Raw genomic sequence first — 14171 nt, forward strand, 5'->3', positions numbered from 1 at the left:
GAATAGACCTTGAAGAGCCTCTGTGGAGAAAGTGAAGTAAGCCTTTTACCGAAGGATGCTTGTGCTCTGAACAGTTCAGTTGTCTGAAAGCACACAGAATGAGGTGGCGAGACGGGAGCCGTAAAACCAGATGCCTGCACAGTACAGCAGCTATGGCTTTTGCAAGATGTTTCTTATCAAACAAAACGCTTCACTTTGAAGTGAACTAAGCACTGCAAGAGAAACTACGTCTTTGTACGCAGAAGTTCTGCTATACTGGTGTAAAAAAAAAAAAGTGTAATCCCATCCTAGTCTGGATGCAGCTATAAATGTATGAGGCTATTTATACTTGTATAGCACATTCAGATATGGAAAGAGCAATAATTTTTCCCAGGAAAAATTACACCTACACATAGGCATATAGGGCTGTATTATCACTCTCTGGGCTGTATTATATTACTATAACCACGCTAGTAAAAGAAAAATTGCAACTCTAAATGACATTGTAATGCTGGGTTCACACCATACGCAGGCCAGGTACTCACTTCAGTGAGGCTCTAGGCCTCCTACGTGGTTCCATTTCCTGCTTCCTCACAGTAGCGCTGGGAGTTTATGTGTTCTCAGCAACATATTTTGACTTTTCTCTGACTCTCCTGCCCACACACTGTATACAAGAAGTTAAACTTGCTTCCTCAGTTGCTATATATTAGACATAAGTGTGAAACCTATTTCTCAGGTACTCCAGACAAATTCTAGACAAACAAGCCCCTGTACCCTTGTGGTCGCTCACAGCAGCTGCAAGGACAGCTTTGTGATTCAGGTTTTAGGAGTGAAGTCAAGCTGAGTTACTTGCAGACTGCTAAAATGTTCAAAGAGACTACTGAACGAGGGGGATGAAGCTTTCAAAACAGAGTTTCAGTCTGTTCTTAAAAGGACATAACATGGCATACTCCAAGAAGCACAGGTTTTTACGCAGGCTGTTGGCCAAGGACTCTCAGAATTCTCAATCTGTGTTTTCTTTATACCTCCCTTTCTACCAAGTTGTGTGCTTGCCTCAGTAGAGTACAAATCTTTTTCTGTCGCACTCATTTCAGGAAGAAAAGAAAGCCTGTGTTAGAAAACTCAAGTTCTTAGGAGCAAAACCAAATACATTCTGGTATCGAGTCCTTAAACACGCACACTAAAATGCTTGCTGACCTCAGCTGCAGGTCCTGCCTCTCTCAGAGCCTGTAGGACAGCTAAGCACCACGTGAAACAGCTCCAGGGGTTTACAGCTCCCTTACCGAGGTAACCCAAAATTAACACTAGTTTACTATGTCAGGCTACAAGCTGCAGTGCTTCAGGATCAGCTTCATGTGTAATTCCTCAACCCCTGAGAAGGGACTAAGTGAAAAACTAACTGGAGGTAGTTATTGATTCAGCTGTCTGCCCTTAATTAACTTATATTGATGCCCCAATATTACTGGGATAAAATATGGATCAACCCTGAACTTAGGGTGAGTTCTAAATGACAGATTAAATCTTGAACTAGACCGTTGCAAAGCTCCTTGTTTTCCTCTCTGACAGCTCACATTTCAGTTTCTGGTGTGCTAGTTGGAATGACGGCCTTTTCCACATTTAACTGTGTCCTGAAATGTGCAGCTGTGTGGGTGATTTGTTAGACAGCCCTGGGTGGGTGGGACCCTGTGATAACCATCTCTTGTTAGTGCTGTGCTCTGTAATAGCACTGAGGACTCAGCGTTGTTGATCCAGAGGTTTCCCTACACAATGTAAGACAATTCAATATTCTGAAGCAGGACCACTGAAACTAAGTTTTATCATCTTAGGATGCATTTATGAAAAGTTTATTAACTAATGATTAATAGAGACTTACTACTTACAGATTATTAGAATACAGCTAGTTGTTTAAGTGTATCCAAAACAGATGGTGTAGGTGGGTTTTATGTTATAAATACTGAAGTGCTTTCAGGCTGTATGTGGGGGTTGGAAAAAGCCAGTATGCATTCATGTGGTATAACAACACGTCCCTAAATCTCAGCTTTCATTTAATAAAGCTGTAAGTCTCTTGCTGTTAGTGCTGAAAAAATCTGGCAACATGAGCAGAAAGTAACCAAGGCAGAGATGGCCAAGAGATGTCTGGAACAACAGCTCTCAGGGGCATGAACTGCATCTGCCAGCGCCCCATCACACAGTGACGGCTTCAGGGTCAACATTTTAAATAAACCCTCTCTTACTGGAGGAAAAAAAAAGAAAAGAAAAAAAAAAAAAAAGAAGTGTGATGGATGAGCACATTATTGTGACAATTTCATTTGTCCACCAAAATCAGTGAGAGGTTCTACTACTTATAGCAATCCCAATTAAAAGGCAGCCCCACAAAACCCAACAGAGCCCAAGGGCAAATGAAAGAGATCCAAATGCAGAGAGCTTTCTGGAGTCTAGAGAGACAGTGTCCTGCTTTGAGCATCTTGTGCTTTTCTGAGAGATCTCAGATACGGTCTACCTCTGACCAGGACTTGAGAATGTTTGGAAGAGTATCACTATCCTTTGTTCACCTGACTAGACCCTGCTGACAGCGCATGCTGTTCTTAATCAGAAATGTGGTCATATCTATTAGGTATTTGTTAGCTTTTCATAAATTAATAAATGCACTTCTCACATGATGTGATCTTAGTGCATATACATATTTGTGTGTGTGCATAGCTGCAATGTTTGCACTTACTCAGGAATAAGTAAATTCTTTTTTTTTATTTCAACGTAAATAAGTTCATGACCGCTGTCCTGACTTAACCAGCCTGGGTCAGAGCCGTACTGGGTGAGCCTATTGTATTTGTAGAAATCTTTTGGCTACCCCTCCTTGAGGCTGGCATTGCACAAGGTGTTTTTGAGAGCCCACCTGCTTTTCCATACCTTCTGCCTTTGAAGTTAAAACAGGAGAAACGGTGCTCGTTAGTGGCAATCAGTGCACTGTTCAGTGCTGGTGCAGCCTCTGTAAAACCAACCTGTCCCAGCTGAACTCAAATTGGAAATAAGAATTTCAGATGAGATGTGAGAACAAGGGGGTGCCTTATGCTACAGCCGGCTTAAGTATTAAACACATTTCGTAAGCAAGGAGCACAGCCAACCCTGTCACTACACTTTTATAAAACTGACCTCAGTCGGTCCCCACTTAGATGTGCCTATGTGACTAGCTCTCAGAGCTGCTAAAGAGAATCTCTTGAAGCTTCTTGCTAAGTTCTTCAGAAAAGACATGGCACAAACGGGACTTGTGATTTTTCTACTCATAACCATACTCCTGCTGGATCAGACCATCAGCCAGGCTTCCAAATTCAAAGCCAGGAAGCACAGCAAACGTAGAGTGAAAGGTACTGGGTTTTAACCGGGAGGAGGGGTAGAAGCCTATAGACTATTCAAGTTTACTAGGCACTTAAATAATGTTGCATGAACAAGGACACTATAGAAATGCTTGTTAACAAAGGACAATTGAGTCTATACTGTGTCTGCCTTTAAAATATTTTTATGTGAGTTAGCAAAGCTAATAATAAGGTGGTAGAATGAGTTATGGAAATAGAGGTGTATAACAGTTGTAAATATATTGCTCTATTATGCCTGTTCATCCCTGTCAACATTAATTAGGACTCCTAGGTACAGCTGAGAGAGGACTCTGTCTGGTCATTCTTAGTTACGTAGTTATATGGACTGAGATCAGAAGAAAGGAAATTTGTGTACATATGGTGGAAAAGAGCTAAATAAAATATTGGGTCTCCAAGGGTTATTGTTCAGATTTTTGTACCATTTCTTAATTTTAACAGGATGCCTGTCTAATATTTGCAGAATATCACTTTACCTGTGTGACAAGCACTGTGAAATGGCAAGTCAAACTAATGAAAAAGAATTAGAAAAAGATAAAGCATGAATTCCCGGAGCAAAGCTTACAGAGCAAATAAAAACCACTGAATGTTGTTTGGAAGTGTCCATGTATTTAATTTAAAGACCTATTTCTAACAGAAGAGGGTACGATAGAGGTTACACTAATGGCAAATATTTAAACTCCTAGCCAATGGAAAAACCACAGCTTTGATAAAGTCATTGTACAACATGATTACAGTGCTCTGGAGCTACACAGTTATATATACACCCTTCTCCTTTTGAATCTCCGTTTAGCTTGGTGACCTAAGGACAGGCTGCTCATACACTCATTTTGCCAGCACATTTGTTTGTCAGCCTTCCACTACTTTTGAACTTGAAACAATTTGGCAGAAGAATGGAGCTCCTGAGGATAAGTTTCCCAATATTTTATGAAAATCAGAATGAGAGTTAAAAGAAAATAATAATAAAAAAATCAGCATTGGTGTCCTACTATGAAAAGGTTCTACAAGGACCTCAGCTTGTTCTGCTTTTTGCCTCTTTTGAAGCAGGCAGGGGACATGGAGAGGCTACTGCGAACTGGGAAGAATCTCAGGGAGGAGCATGGATTGAGGAACTGGGAGTCCTGCCTAGGGGAACCAGGGAGTCACGAAGGACAGCTGGGGTTATCCCCACAGGCAGTAGGGAATATAAAGAGATGAGATTTCTGGGGAGCAGCTGGAGGATTAGGTGATGTAGCACAGATCTATAGGAACTGTGGTTTTGTTAGTTCTGCTACGTGTGAAAGGGCTTATTTATTCCTCATGTTCATGACTGTGGCTTCTGGAAGGTCTGGTTACTGCTGCAATCAAATTGTCATCTTGTGCAATGGAAACACGCCTGCTAGTTATTTGATGGTGGTGGAATATTATAACGATTAAGAAAAAAGAATGGAAAAGAGGATACGAAAATAGTTATGTGCCAATTAACTTCTTTTCTTGTCCCACCATCTTCTTGGTGCTTTTGTAAGTGCTACAAAATAGTGATTCAAACTGAATTTGTGTGACTCAAGTCACCAGGCCCTCTCTGTGCTGATGGAGAGAGGAAGTCTCCTCCCGGAGAGGGGCAGCTGCAGCTCAGCAAGGTTGTCTGCAATGCATTCAGGCTGTGAAGTTGGATAATATCAGTGGTTCCTCACTGTGTTAAAACAAGCGTTGTATGAAACTTTCATGCTCACAGAAATAACGTTTCTTTGAATGAACACAACTTGTGTCTTACTGTTATTTGTATGTCGTATATATATACGCCGGTGTACAGGTTCAAAAGTAAACAGGCAAATTTTGCTGTAAATTAGATACTGGCACACAAATAACAATTAGCTGCAACAATCCATGGTTTTCAAACAGTTACTAGGATACAGTTCAACTGAAAATGAGATTTAAACTATGAGGGAGAATGGTGAAGGTGAGTTCCTCCTGTTCTTTGTAGGAATCCTACAGGAATCCTTTCAAGGAAAAATCTTCAAAAGAAATCAAAACATACCTCAGCAATGTAGAAACCTATGATATTTGAAACAGCTTTTAACATACAATTTTTAAAGTTGGTTTTTTTTTCATGCACATCTGTTCATTTCTCTGTATTTCTTTTATTTAAGAAAAAGATGACCTAAAGACCCAGATTGACAAATTGTGGCGAGAAGTAAATGCTCTGAAAGAAATGCAAGCACTTCAGACAGGTAAAGCAGCTTACACTGGTCAATGGCTTCCAAAAGCTATCACTGCCTTTCCTCTCTCCTTCACTCCCACCCTTCTCTTTAATGGGGGCGGTCTGTGACTGAGAAATACAGCTCCTTACAACCATGGTATGCCATAGCTGTCATGGCGACACAAATGTTGAAGGAAGCATTCAAGGAAAATCAAGTCTGAACTAACGGTGTACAAGTGACGATTCTTCACTAAGAGCAAGAATTAATCGAGAGCAAGAACTATTTTTGTCTTTGCTGTGCACAACCCCAAGCTGTGATTTCAAGTATAATCAGACAACACAATGACAGTTGCTGGGTTTGGGAGTTTAGATGGTCAATGAGTTAGGTCCCCAGCTTTGATACGAATATGGACTAACTATCAAGGCAAATATATTCATGGAAAAGGCTGAGAACACCCCCAAAGGAAGCTAAAAGGACTGAGTCTTTTTAAAGCATGCAGTTTGTGACATCCCAATGTGGCCATAAAACTTCAGGTAACACCCACCGTGAGTTCAGAAATATCCTGTATCAATGTGCAGAGTCCCTTAAGGATTTAAATAGCCAGATGGAAATTTCCAAATGAAATATGAAGGGTAAATACACATGCACCTACTAGACAGTTGTGCTTTTTCACAGCTGTTGACACAAAACTTGGCATTTAAACACATACAAGAGGACACTGCAGAGGAAATGACGTCATGCACATGAAACAGAACATATTTTCCTTAGGGATGGTAATACCTGGGTTGTCCTGTTTTACATCTTTGGTTACATAGAGCTTTTTGAGCTTTACAAAATATATTTATTTTAGATTTCTTATAAGAAGACTAGAAGTTTCTTAAAAGAGGGAGCCTGTGCTAGACAAGTAACTCTTGTTTAAAAGTAATTCTTGTATTGCTTCCAGAAGGAGCTTGAGAGTAAGCATGCAGTGGCTTAGAAATGAAACCAGAGACAGGAGATTTTCTATCCTCAAAACTTATTTTGAGCTATATTCTAAATTCAGAACCCACAGCGTTCAACTGGATTCCAAATTTGGCAGAGACCTATCACCTTTGTAGTTCTGGCTGTTTATTAATGGACTTATGATACTTGAAAAAGGAGTTTCTTTTTTAGCTTATGGACATTTCCAAGACACACATTACAGTCTGATTTCTTCATTTGCTTGAATTTCCTAGGTCTCCTTTCTGCACACTGTGAAATGTTGCTACACGCCATTTAGCAGCACATACTTTCTCCCTAAAGAGGTCCAGTCTCCATCATTACTGCAGCACTCTTCAAGCAGATAAGATCTCTCTGATCTTTCCCACAAATATAAATTTGTTAAAGAATTCAACATTTAGCAAATACATTCATTACTTTGGCCATTAGCACTTGGAAAGGACAAAATTTGAAGGATAAGCCCTAATATAAGATGATGACCCTGAAAAAGCAGCTAAGGAATGCAATGAATACTACAACTGGAAATACTAAAAAACTGAGACATATGGGATATGGTCCAAAGTGGATTTCCATATCCTGTTGATCAGATATATAATTACTTTTTTTATAAGAACAGACGACAGGAATTAGAAACAGATTATAAAAAACATCAGGACAGAAGATGTTCATTGTTTCATGACATATTTCTAACATAAGTACAAGATGCGTTTAAGCAATAAATGAGATAATCTGGAAGTAGTCACATGCAGAAGTCTAAAAATAGCTGTTACAGGAGATTATTCAAGGCCTTTGCTACCTTCCTCATTTCAGAAGGAAAACTCTTTCAAAGAGTGTTCTCTTCTTGTAAGTATTTTTCTTGGGAGAATCAGCTTTTCACGTATCTGCATTAGGAGAACTGGAAAACAAAGTTCCAGGATTCACTGCTGCAAGTCTGCCCACACAGGCCTTGGGCTGGAAGGACTCTGACAGCGGTTCTGCAAGGCAATTCCAGTGACAGAGCATATGCCAAATTAATGTTCTAGTACATTTGGACTTTACATCAAGACTTCCCCAATATGTTCCAGTAGAAGTAAACGCAAACAGATTTATAAATGCAAATGTTTAGATTATTTGGTTCAGATTGTCATGCAAGCTCAGTAATAACTGCACACTTTAAAAAAGTGTTTACAGATTTAAGTCACTTTACTTCATTTGATTTTAGAGTTTGAAGGGATAGATTTTGCTGGAAAGACCAGAAATTAAGAACTAAAGAGGCAAATGTGTGAAAGTCTTCTGCAGGTGGAAATATACTTTTATCAGAGATTTGCATTACGAATTTCAAATAAATATTTTTCAGGTGAGCAGGACACATTTAAAATAGCACTTTTCTGTCCTGCCTTTGTTTGCTAGGCACTAGACTTAGTTAATGCATAAAACTTTATTTTTCTTTGGCACTTAAATATGAAAAGACCTCTAGATCTGTCGCTTTACTATAAAGCCAAGTATAGATTTCCTGATGACCAACTCACCTCTGCCAACAGTACAAACATCCATACCTCATCCATTCCACCAGTTTTAAGACTGATTAAATACGGTAAAAATGTGTGAAAGCAGGACTATTTGCTAAAAGAAGACATAAGATACACCGACAACAGGCCTCAGTTATATTTTAGCATTCTGTAACAGCAAAATAAAAAAATCCTTGAGAGAATTACGTTGCTGGAGGGAATCTGGGGCTCAAGATCATGCCTGAGGTTTATCAGCATAAACACAGGAAAGATTCTCCAAAGCACTTTATGATGTAAAGATCACAGCTACGTCTGTCCTTCCTCTTAAGTGCCTCTTCTGTGGAGCAGCTATAAGGGCACGCTCTGCTTTTGGCCATCCCTTGTAGTCCAAGGTGTTTTGCAGAGTGCCTGTGAGCAGTCTGTTCAGACTTCCCAAAGGCACGCTAACAAGCTGGCTGCACACAAGGTCCTAGTAAACAGGAAGAATAGCAGGAAGGTCTGGTCTTACTGCTACTTCAGGCTCACTCTGTGGAGGCGAGAGCCTTTCACTTGCTGAGGGACTTGTCTGCTTAATTCCCAACATACCTTTACAAAATTATCATTTTAGGAAATATTATTCAAAGCTATAGCCCAAGCTTTTACTGAACATGCAAACCAATGTCTATTCACAGTCTGTCTTCGTGGGACAAAGGCCCTTAAGAAGTGCTACCTCATATCAGAAGGCACCAAACATTTTCATGAAGCCAACGAAGACTGCATAGCTAAGGGAGGGACGCTGGCTATCCCAAGAAATAATGATGAAACAAATACTCTTCGAGATTACGGCAAGAAAATTATGCCTAGAGTGTCTGAGTTCTGGTTGGGTATCAATGACATGATAAACGAAGGGAAATTTGTTGATGTCAATGGCATGGCTCTACAGTACTTCAATTGGGATCGTGCCCAACCAAATGGTGGGAAGCGTGAAAACTGTGTCTTTTTTTCTCAGTCATCACAAGGCAAGTGGGTGGATGAAGTCTGCCGTACTGCCAAAAGATATATTTGTGAATTTCTGATCCCATAATTACATATACAAAAGTGGTGAGTTAAAAATATCCATCTCCTGCATTGTACTCACTCTTTCCTGAAACAGAAGTTTTCTCTATTAATTTATTTTCTATTCAGATGCTAAAAATGTTATGTTTAGTGAGTGCTCTCATTATGTACAGGAATATATATTATGTTTTGACCTACATAGTATCATATTTTGGCATATTATTTCAGCCTGATGTTCAGGTTGCTGGAATTCTCCTCCTATTTCTGTACTTTGTATCTCCATGATAGGACAGTAGTTACTTGAACTCAGAAGTCTAAAGAATTTATTGAAAGTTTACAAAAGATTGCTGTATGGTGACATATGCCAATACGATGTGTAGGGATCCTTTCAGTTCAGAGGGGCTTTGGGATTATATGTGAGCTCCTGTGAAAAAAGGCCATCATCCTTACAGAGTTTAACAGGATGGATCTGTGACCAAGAGTTTTACCTATGGGTTAAGAGAGTCAAACGAAACAGAAATATCTGATGTTAATTTTTAAACTACATAGAACCGAAAGCGATACACTACTAGAAAATGGGGGAAGTAGATGTTCTAAAACATCAGTTAGTCTAAACGTGTTTGCTTCTAAATGTCTCAATTATGGTTAAATATTAGATTTAATTTTGAACATTTCCATAGAAGAAACTAACCTGGGACTAGATCATACCTCTACTATGTAATGCCTTAATAGATGTGCAAAAGCCTTCTCTCCTGCAGGATCAGAAAGAGGCTTTATAATTCAGACACTAACACTGCCTGAAAGCATTAGCAGAGAGGAAGGATCCCCTTTCTGGGCAAAACATCACTGCGCATTCTCCTCTCTCCACATGGCAGGGAACATGCCTGATTGGCACAAAAGAGTGGGGCCAAACCACGGCTCATTTGGTAACACACAAATTTCCCCAATTTAACACCTGACATTTGAAAATGAAGTAAAATGCGCCGGTTATTTTTTGCTGTTCTTAATCCTACAATAAAGATTTTCCTTCATGTTACAAATAGCAGTTTCTCTCTTGTGTAAAGGAATATAATTTAATTATTTAAATATATTGCTGCTTGGAGGCTAATTCCTACTTTTTATCTTTTAGTTGTGCAAGATTTTCTTAAATATTGCAATAAATTGTTGATTACTGGTATTTAATTGTAGCAGTAATTTTGACAGCTTGTGCATCCATGTGAAGGCCGTTCTTTCCCACAGTTTTCTTGAGGATTCAAAAGGGGCACATTATACTATACTCTTTTTTTGTTACTAGTGTACCCACATGTCACAGGACAAAATTTGGATCCCTGTTCGTCTAAGTGCTGTATGAGACGCAACTGTTCAACGCACCATTGTATCATGTTGTAACTAATTTCATTTTTCACCACATAATGTATTTGTAAAATAGGCCTGATTCTGAATTCCCTCACTTAGCTCCTGAGTTAAAATAAGGAAGCAAAACCTCCCAAATATCCCCAATTTTCTTTCAATGTCTACCGATCTTTGCTAAGATTGGGATCAATATTCCTTTTACCTACCTTCTAACATGATTAAAAGTCTGCAGCAATTTTGTATGGTTTCTTTACCTCTGGCTTGTCTGAATTAGGTCAGTCTCTCAGCATGTCCCTACAGCTACAGTCAAGTTGAAAATTCACCACAAATTCCAGGACTTGTTTATCTTTGAAGAGTTTATACATTTATGTCCTCTTTAATCTGTTTCAGCCAAGCTTCTAAAGATGGACACAGGAATTGAATACATTTACTGATATTATTGGTGGATGTTTGTCAACCAGCGGATACAGACACCAGAGGCAGAAATAACTATTTGTTTAGTAGTGATTTACTGCACAAAGACAAACCCCACCATGCAGAAATCAGTGATCAACTGGAAGATTCCCCGCAGAATGCTTAGTTAAGAAATAACAAAGGGACATAAAGTAAACAGGAAAAATGATGGAGGAAAACTCAGGTGGATAGAGTTGGAGAGGAGATGGTAGGAGGATAAGATACTCCTCCAGAAATGCCTGCAATGGGAGCAAGACAGACAGAAAACAAGGCAGAAACATAGCGGGGAGACAAACTTCGTACTGTCACATTAACTGCCACTATCTTTCCTCTCAATGACTGAATATGCCTGTGCGAAGTGAGCTCAGAGTGAGGATGACTGTTTGCTGCCTGGTGGGCCTGCTCCGACCCACCGCTGCACCAGTTCTCGTCCCCAGACCTTTGCTCCCTGCCCTTCCTCTCTCCTGATGAACATGTGGTATTGTCCATCTTTTCCATTCCAACTGATCTGGCTCCCTTCTCTACACCAGCCTCCCACAATGGGTTTCTGAAGTCCTCTGATGTCTCCCAGTGATGTTTTGCCTTCACATTCCAACTCTGGGTTCCTCATCTCTGCAAAAGTCACACAAAACTGTGCACCAGGGATCCCTGCTCCGCCGTACACACAGGTACAGCTGGCAAAAGGGACGCAAGAGCTGGAGTTTTGCATGCAGCTGGGGTATTCTGCTCTGTAGATGGGTGCTGTATCATGGAGTGGGCAGTCACTTAGTGATTTCCCATTTGCACACTGGATAGTCATCACAGTTCCGTCAGGAATTGCTTGGCTGACTGGGAATTCAATAGGAAACACGACAGCAACTTTTATACACATTACAGCAGAAAAAGCTCCAACACTCACACCTAGTGGTATAACAGGAGAATGCAGAGTTCACAAAGTTTGAAATGCCACTTCAGTGTGATTGTTGTTACAAATACTGCTTCTAGTTGCTTACTAAAGGAAAAAGGTCCAATGTAACATGTCCAAACATGTACTAGCATCTTTGCAAGAAAATAGAAAATAAAAAGAAATAATAAAGACCTTATACTAATTTTCAAAAGTGCTTGACATTCAGCTGCTAAACCTATATTCTTTTTATTTTTTGTGACAAATATTAGCAAATTTTCATTTTAGTCAGTAAATTTTTTTTAATTTATTTTTTTTTTAATGCAAACTGTTTCACGGACTCTATCTTGACAGACCAAGCAGTCATTGTGATAAAAACCTCAGGAATGGCACCCCGAATATATGATATAACAACATAGAAAAAAACCTAAAGCCACTCCTTTCATTGCAGCATCACAACAGGCTAAATAATATCTGATTCTTCTCTCCACTTATTTCATACTTTTTTTTTGTCCTTCTGCCTTGCACCTGATGTGCCCATGGATTTCCCTCCACCTTTGTCTCACCCAGGGAGGTCTCATTCATCCACCTTCCTGCACTAAAGGAATGCAAAGCTAGCTGTGGGCACCCAAGTGAGTGAGTTCCCTCCACAGCCTTTACGACTCGATAACAGAAGATGTTCACAGTCAAGTTACCACACAGGGCAGCACAGGGTTAGGGCACCGTTCTCCCCCATCCCTAGGCAACTCATCTCTTATTAGAGCAAGAGGTCGTCCCTTGCAGTGTTCCTATTTCTTTGCTTCTGCCTTGCTATGTGTTTTAGCAGTAATTTCTTTCTAGTATAAGAGCTGGTAGTTACAAGAGGTTGTCAGAAGGGGAAACTCTTTCATCCTTCATTACACATGATCTATGCCCAGTATCGTTTGGTCTGGCTTCAGTTGTGCTACATCTCACAGATGGCTGTGCTATCAGGAAAGCTGTGTTCCTCCCACCGTAGGGGTGTTTATAAAAGGAGAAAGTCATCTTGTACTAGACTCCAAAATAGGGGTTTGGAGGATGTAATCCCAGATAAAATTTCTGCATCCCAGCTGGAAGCACCTTTCTGCACTCAGCAGACCAGGCATATGCATACCTAGGTGAGCTCAAAGCCTTCAGCAGGAGCTGGATCAGCCCACTGGGAGCAGGAGGCTACTGAGCACAGGACACAGATGGAGGATGCACGCACAGCCACCACCTGTATACAAGCTTTCTGTTTGCTTGCATCACAGGCATGTTGCTTCCCACCTCGCAGCCTCTCTGCGGAGAAACGTGCTATGCAGAACAAAAGTACTATACGGGTTTTGCTGTACCTCATCTGAACTGCACAGGAATTTTCTCAGTACTACAAGCCTTGCCCCTCTGCCTTTGGAAAGAGGTAAACAATCCGCTTCAAGGAGTGCCAAATCCTCTTACTGATCACTATCAACACATGAAAAAGGAATATCTGCCACGAATTGGACTAGCCTTACTGGTGACCAAGTAACTTGCAGGTAGGCTGTCAAAGGTCACATTCTAAACTAAAAATGTGATGCACAATCTTAGATTGTTTGTGTTTGTCCTAACAGCTGGATGACTGCTTACAAATCCAGGCAGAATTTGGCCCATGTAGGCTTAGCTAAACATCTAACAGTTCTGGCACTATTTTCTGGGGAAAAAAAAAAAAAAAAAAAAAAAAGTAAGGCTTAACTATGCATACTTTATTCTTTAAAGGAACTCTAGTTCTTTTTCTGTTTATTTCTTCTCCTCTGTGGCCTGCAATTACTCCTCAAAGTTTGGAAATATTTCCTTCTTTATTGATTTTCTACTTACTATATAGGAGTTTTTTAATAGACTTTGTCCTAAAAAGCCTCCTTAGTTTCTCTTTGCTTGTTAAATTCCATCTTGTGGATCACTTTAGAGCAGGATAAAAGCGGTACTAGGTCTTGGAAACTAAATGATGGGTACCTTAGAAAGAATTTATTGCACTGATAAATATATAACACCAATCTCAGTGTTGTCTAAACAAAAGATAACTCCCCTGAAGTGATGGTCTTGATACTTCACTCCTCCCCCCAGAGAAGTTTTAGGCATGAGAGGATGGCTTGAGAGTATTTTAAAGATATCTTTGCTCTCTCAGGTTGCAGCTATTTATAGGCTCAGAGAAACAAGAGGGACACAGTACAGCACTGTGCCAGGTCGCCTCTTTCTCCTCCTTCAGCTGCACCTAAGATGAGGGTACAGATCACCAAACTCTCCCTTGCTAGAGAGGAATAGCCCAGAGGCTGGGGTGCATGCAAGGTGTTGCTTCTTTGCGCTGCATGTGCAGAAAACAGGAGGATTTATAGTACAGGGGTCTGAATGTAAATAATCTAGTTTGAGCAAACTTGTAACACTTGCATTTTTTCTTGAGAAAACCATTCTATGACATTCAGAGTAT

General features: G+C 40.1%; 1 protein-coding gene across 1 annotated transcript; it reads left to right on the forward strand.

The window, feature by feature from the left end:
* The first annotated feature begins 3226 nt into the window (after nucleotides 1-3226).
* On the forward strand, nucleotides 3227-9055 carry CLEC3A (C-type lectin domain family 3 member A). Its single transcript, XM_009947085.2, has 3 exons — nucleotides 3227-3341; nucleotides 5477-5557; nucleotides 8664-9055. Exons 1-3 carry the CDS (start codon nucleotides 3227-3229, stop codon nucleotides 9053-9055), a joined length of 588 nt encoding a protein of 195 aa, XP_009945387.1.
* The last annotated feature ends 5116 nt before the right edge of the window (nucleotides 9056-14171 follow it).

The sequence above is a fragment of the Leptosomus discolor genome, chromosome 8 (assembly GCF_034619465.1).
Source record: "Leptosomus discolor isolate bLepDis1 chromosome 8, bLepDis1.hap2, whole genome shotgun sequence".
Taxonomy (NCBI): domain Eukaryota; kingdom Metazoa; phylum Chordata; class Aves; order Leptosomiformes; family Leptosomidae; genus Leptosomus; species Leptosomus discolor.

Bases quoted from the DNA above. Each gene is read 5' to 3' on its own strand.
- CLEC3A (XM_009947085.2), top strand. From the start codon at position 3,227: ATGGCACAAACGGGACTTGTGATTTTTCTACTCATAACCATACTCCTG. The intron at 3,342-5,476 runs GTACTGGGTTTT...CTTTTATTTAAG, and splicing joins CAGCAAACGTAGAGTGAAAG to AAAAAGATGACCTAAAGACC. The intron at 5,558-8,663 runs GTAAAGCAGCTT...GTCTATTCACAG, and splicing joins AATGCAAGCACTTCAGACAG to TCTGTCTTCGTGGGACAAAG.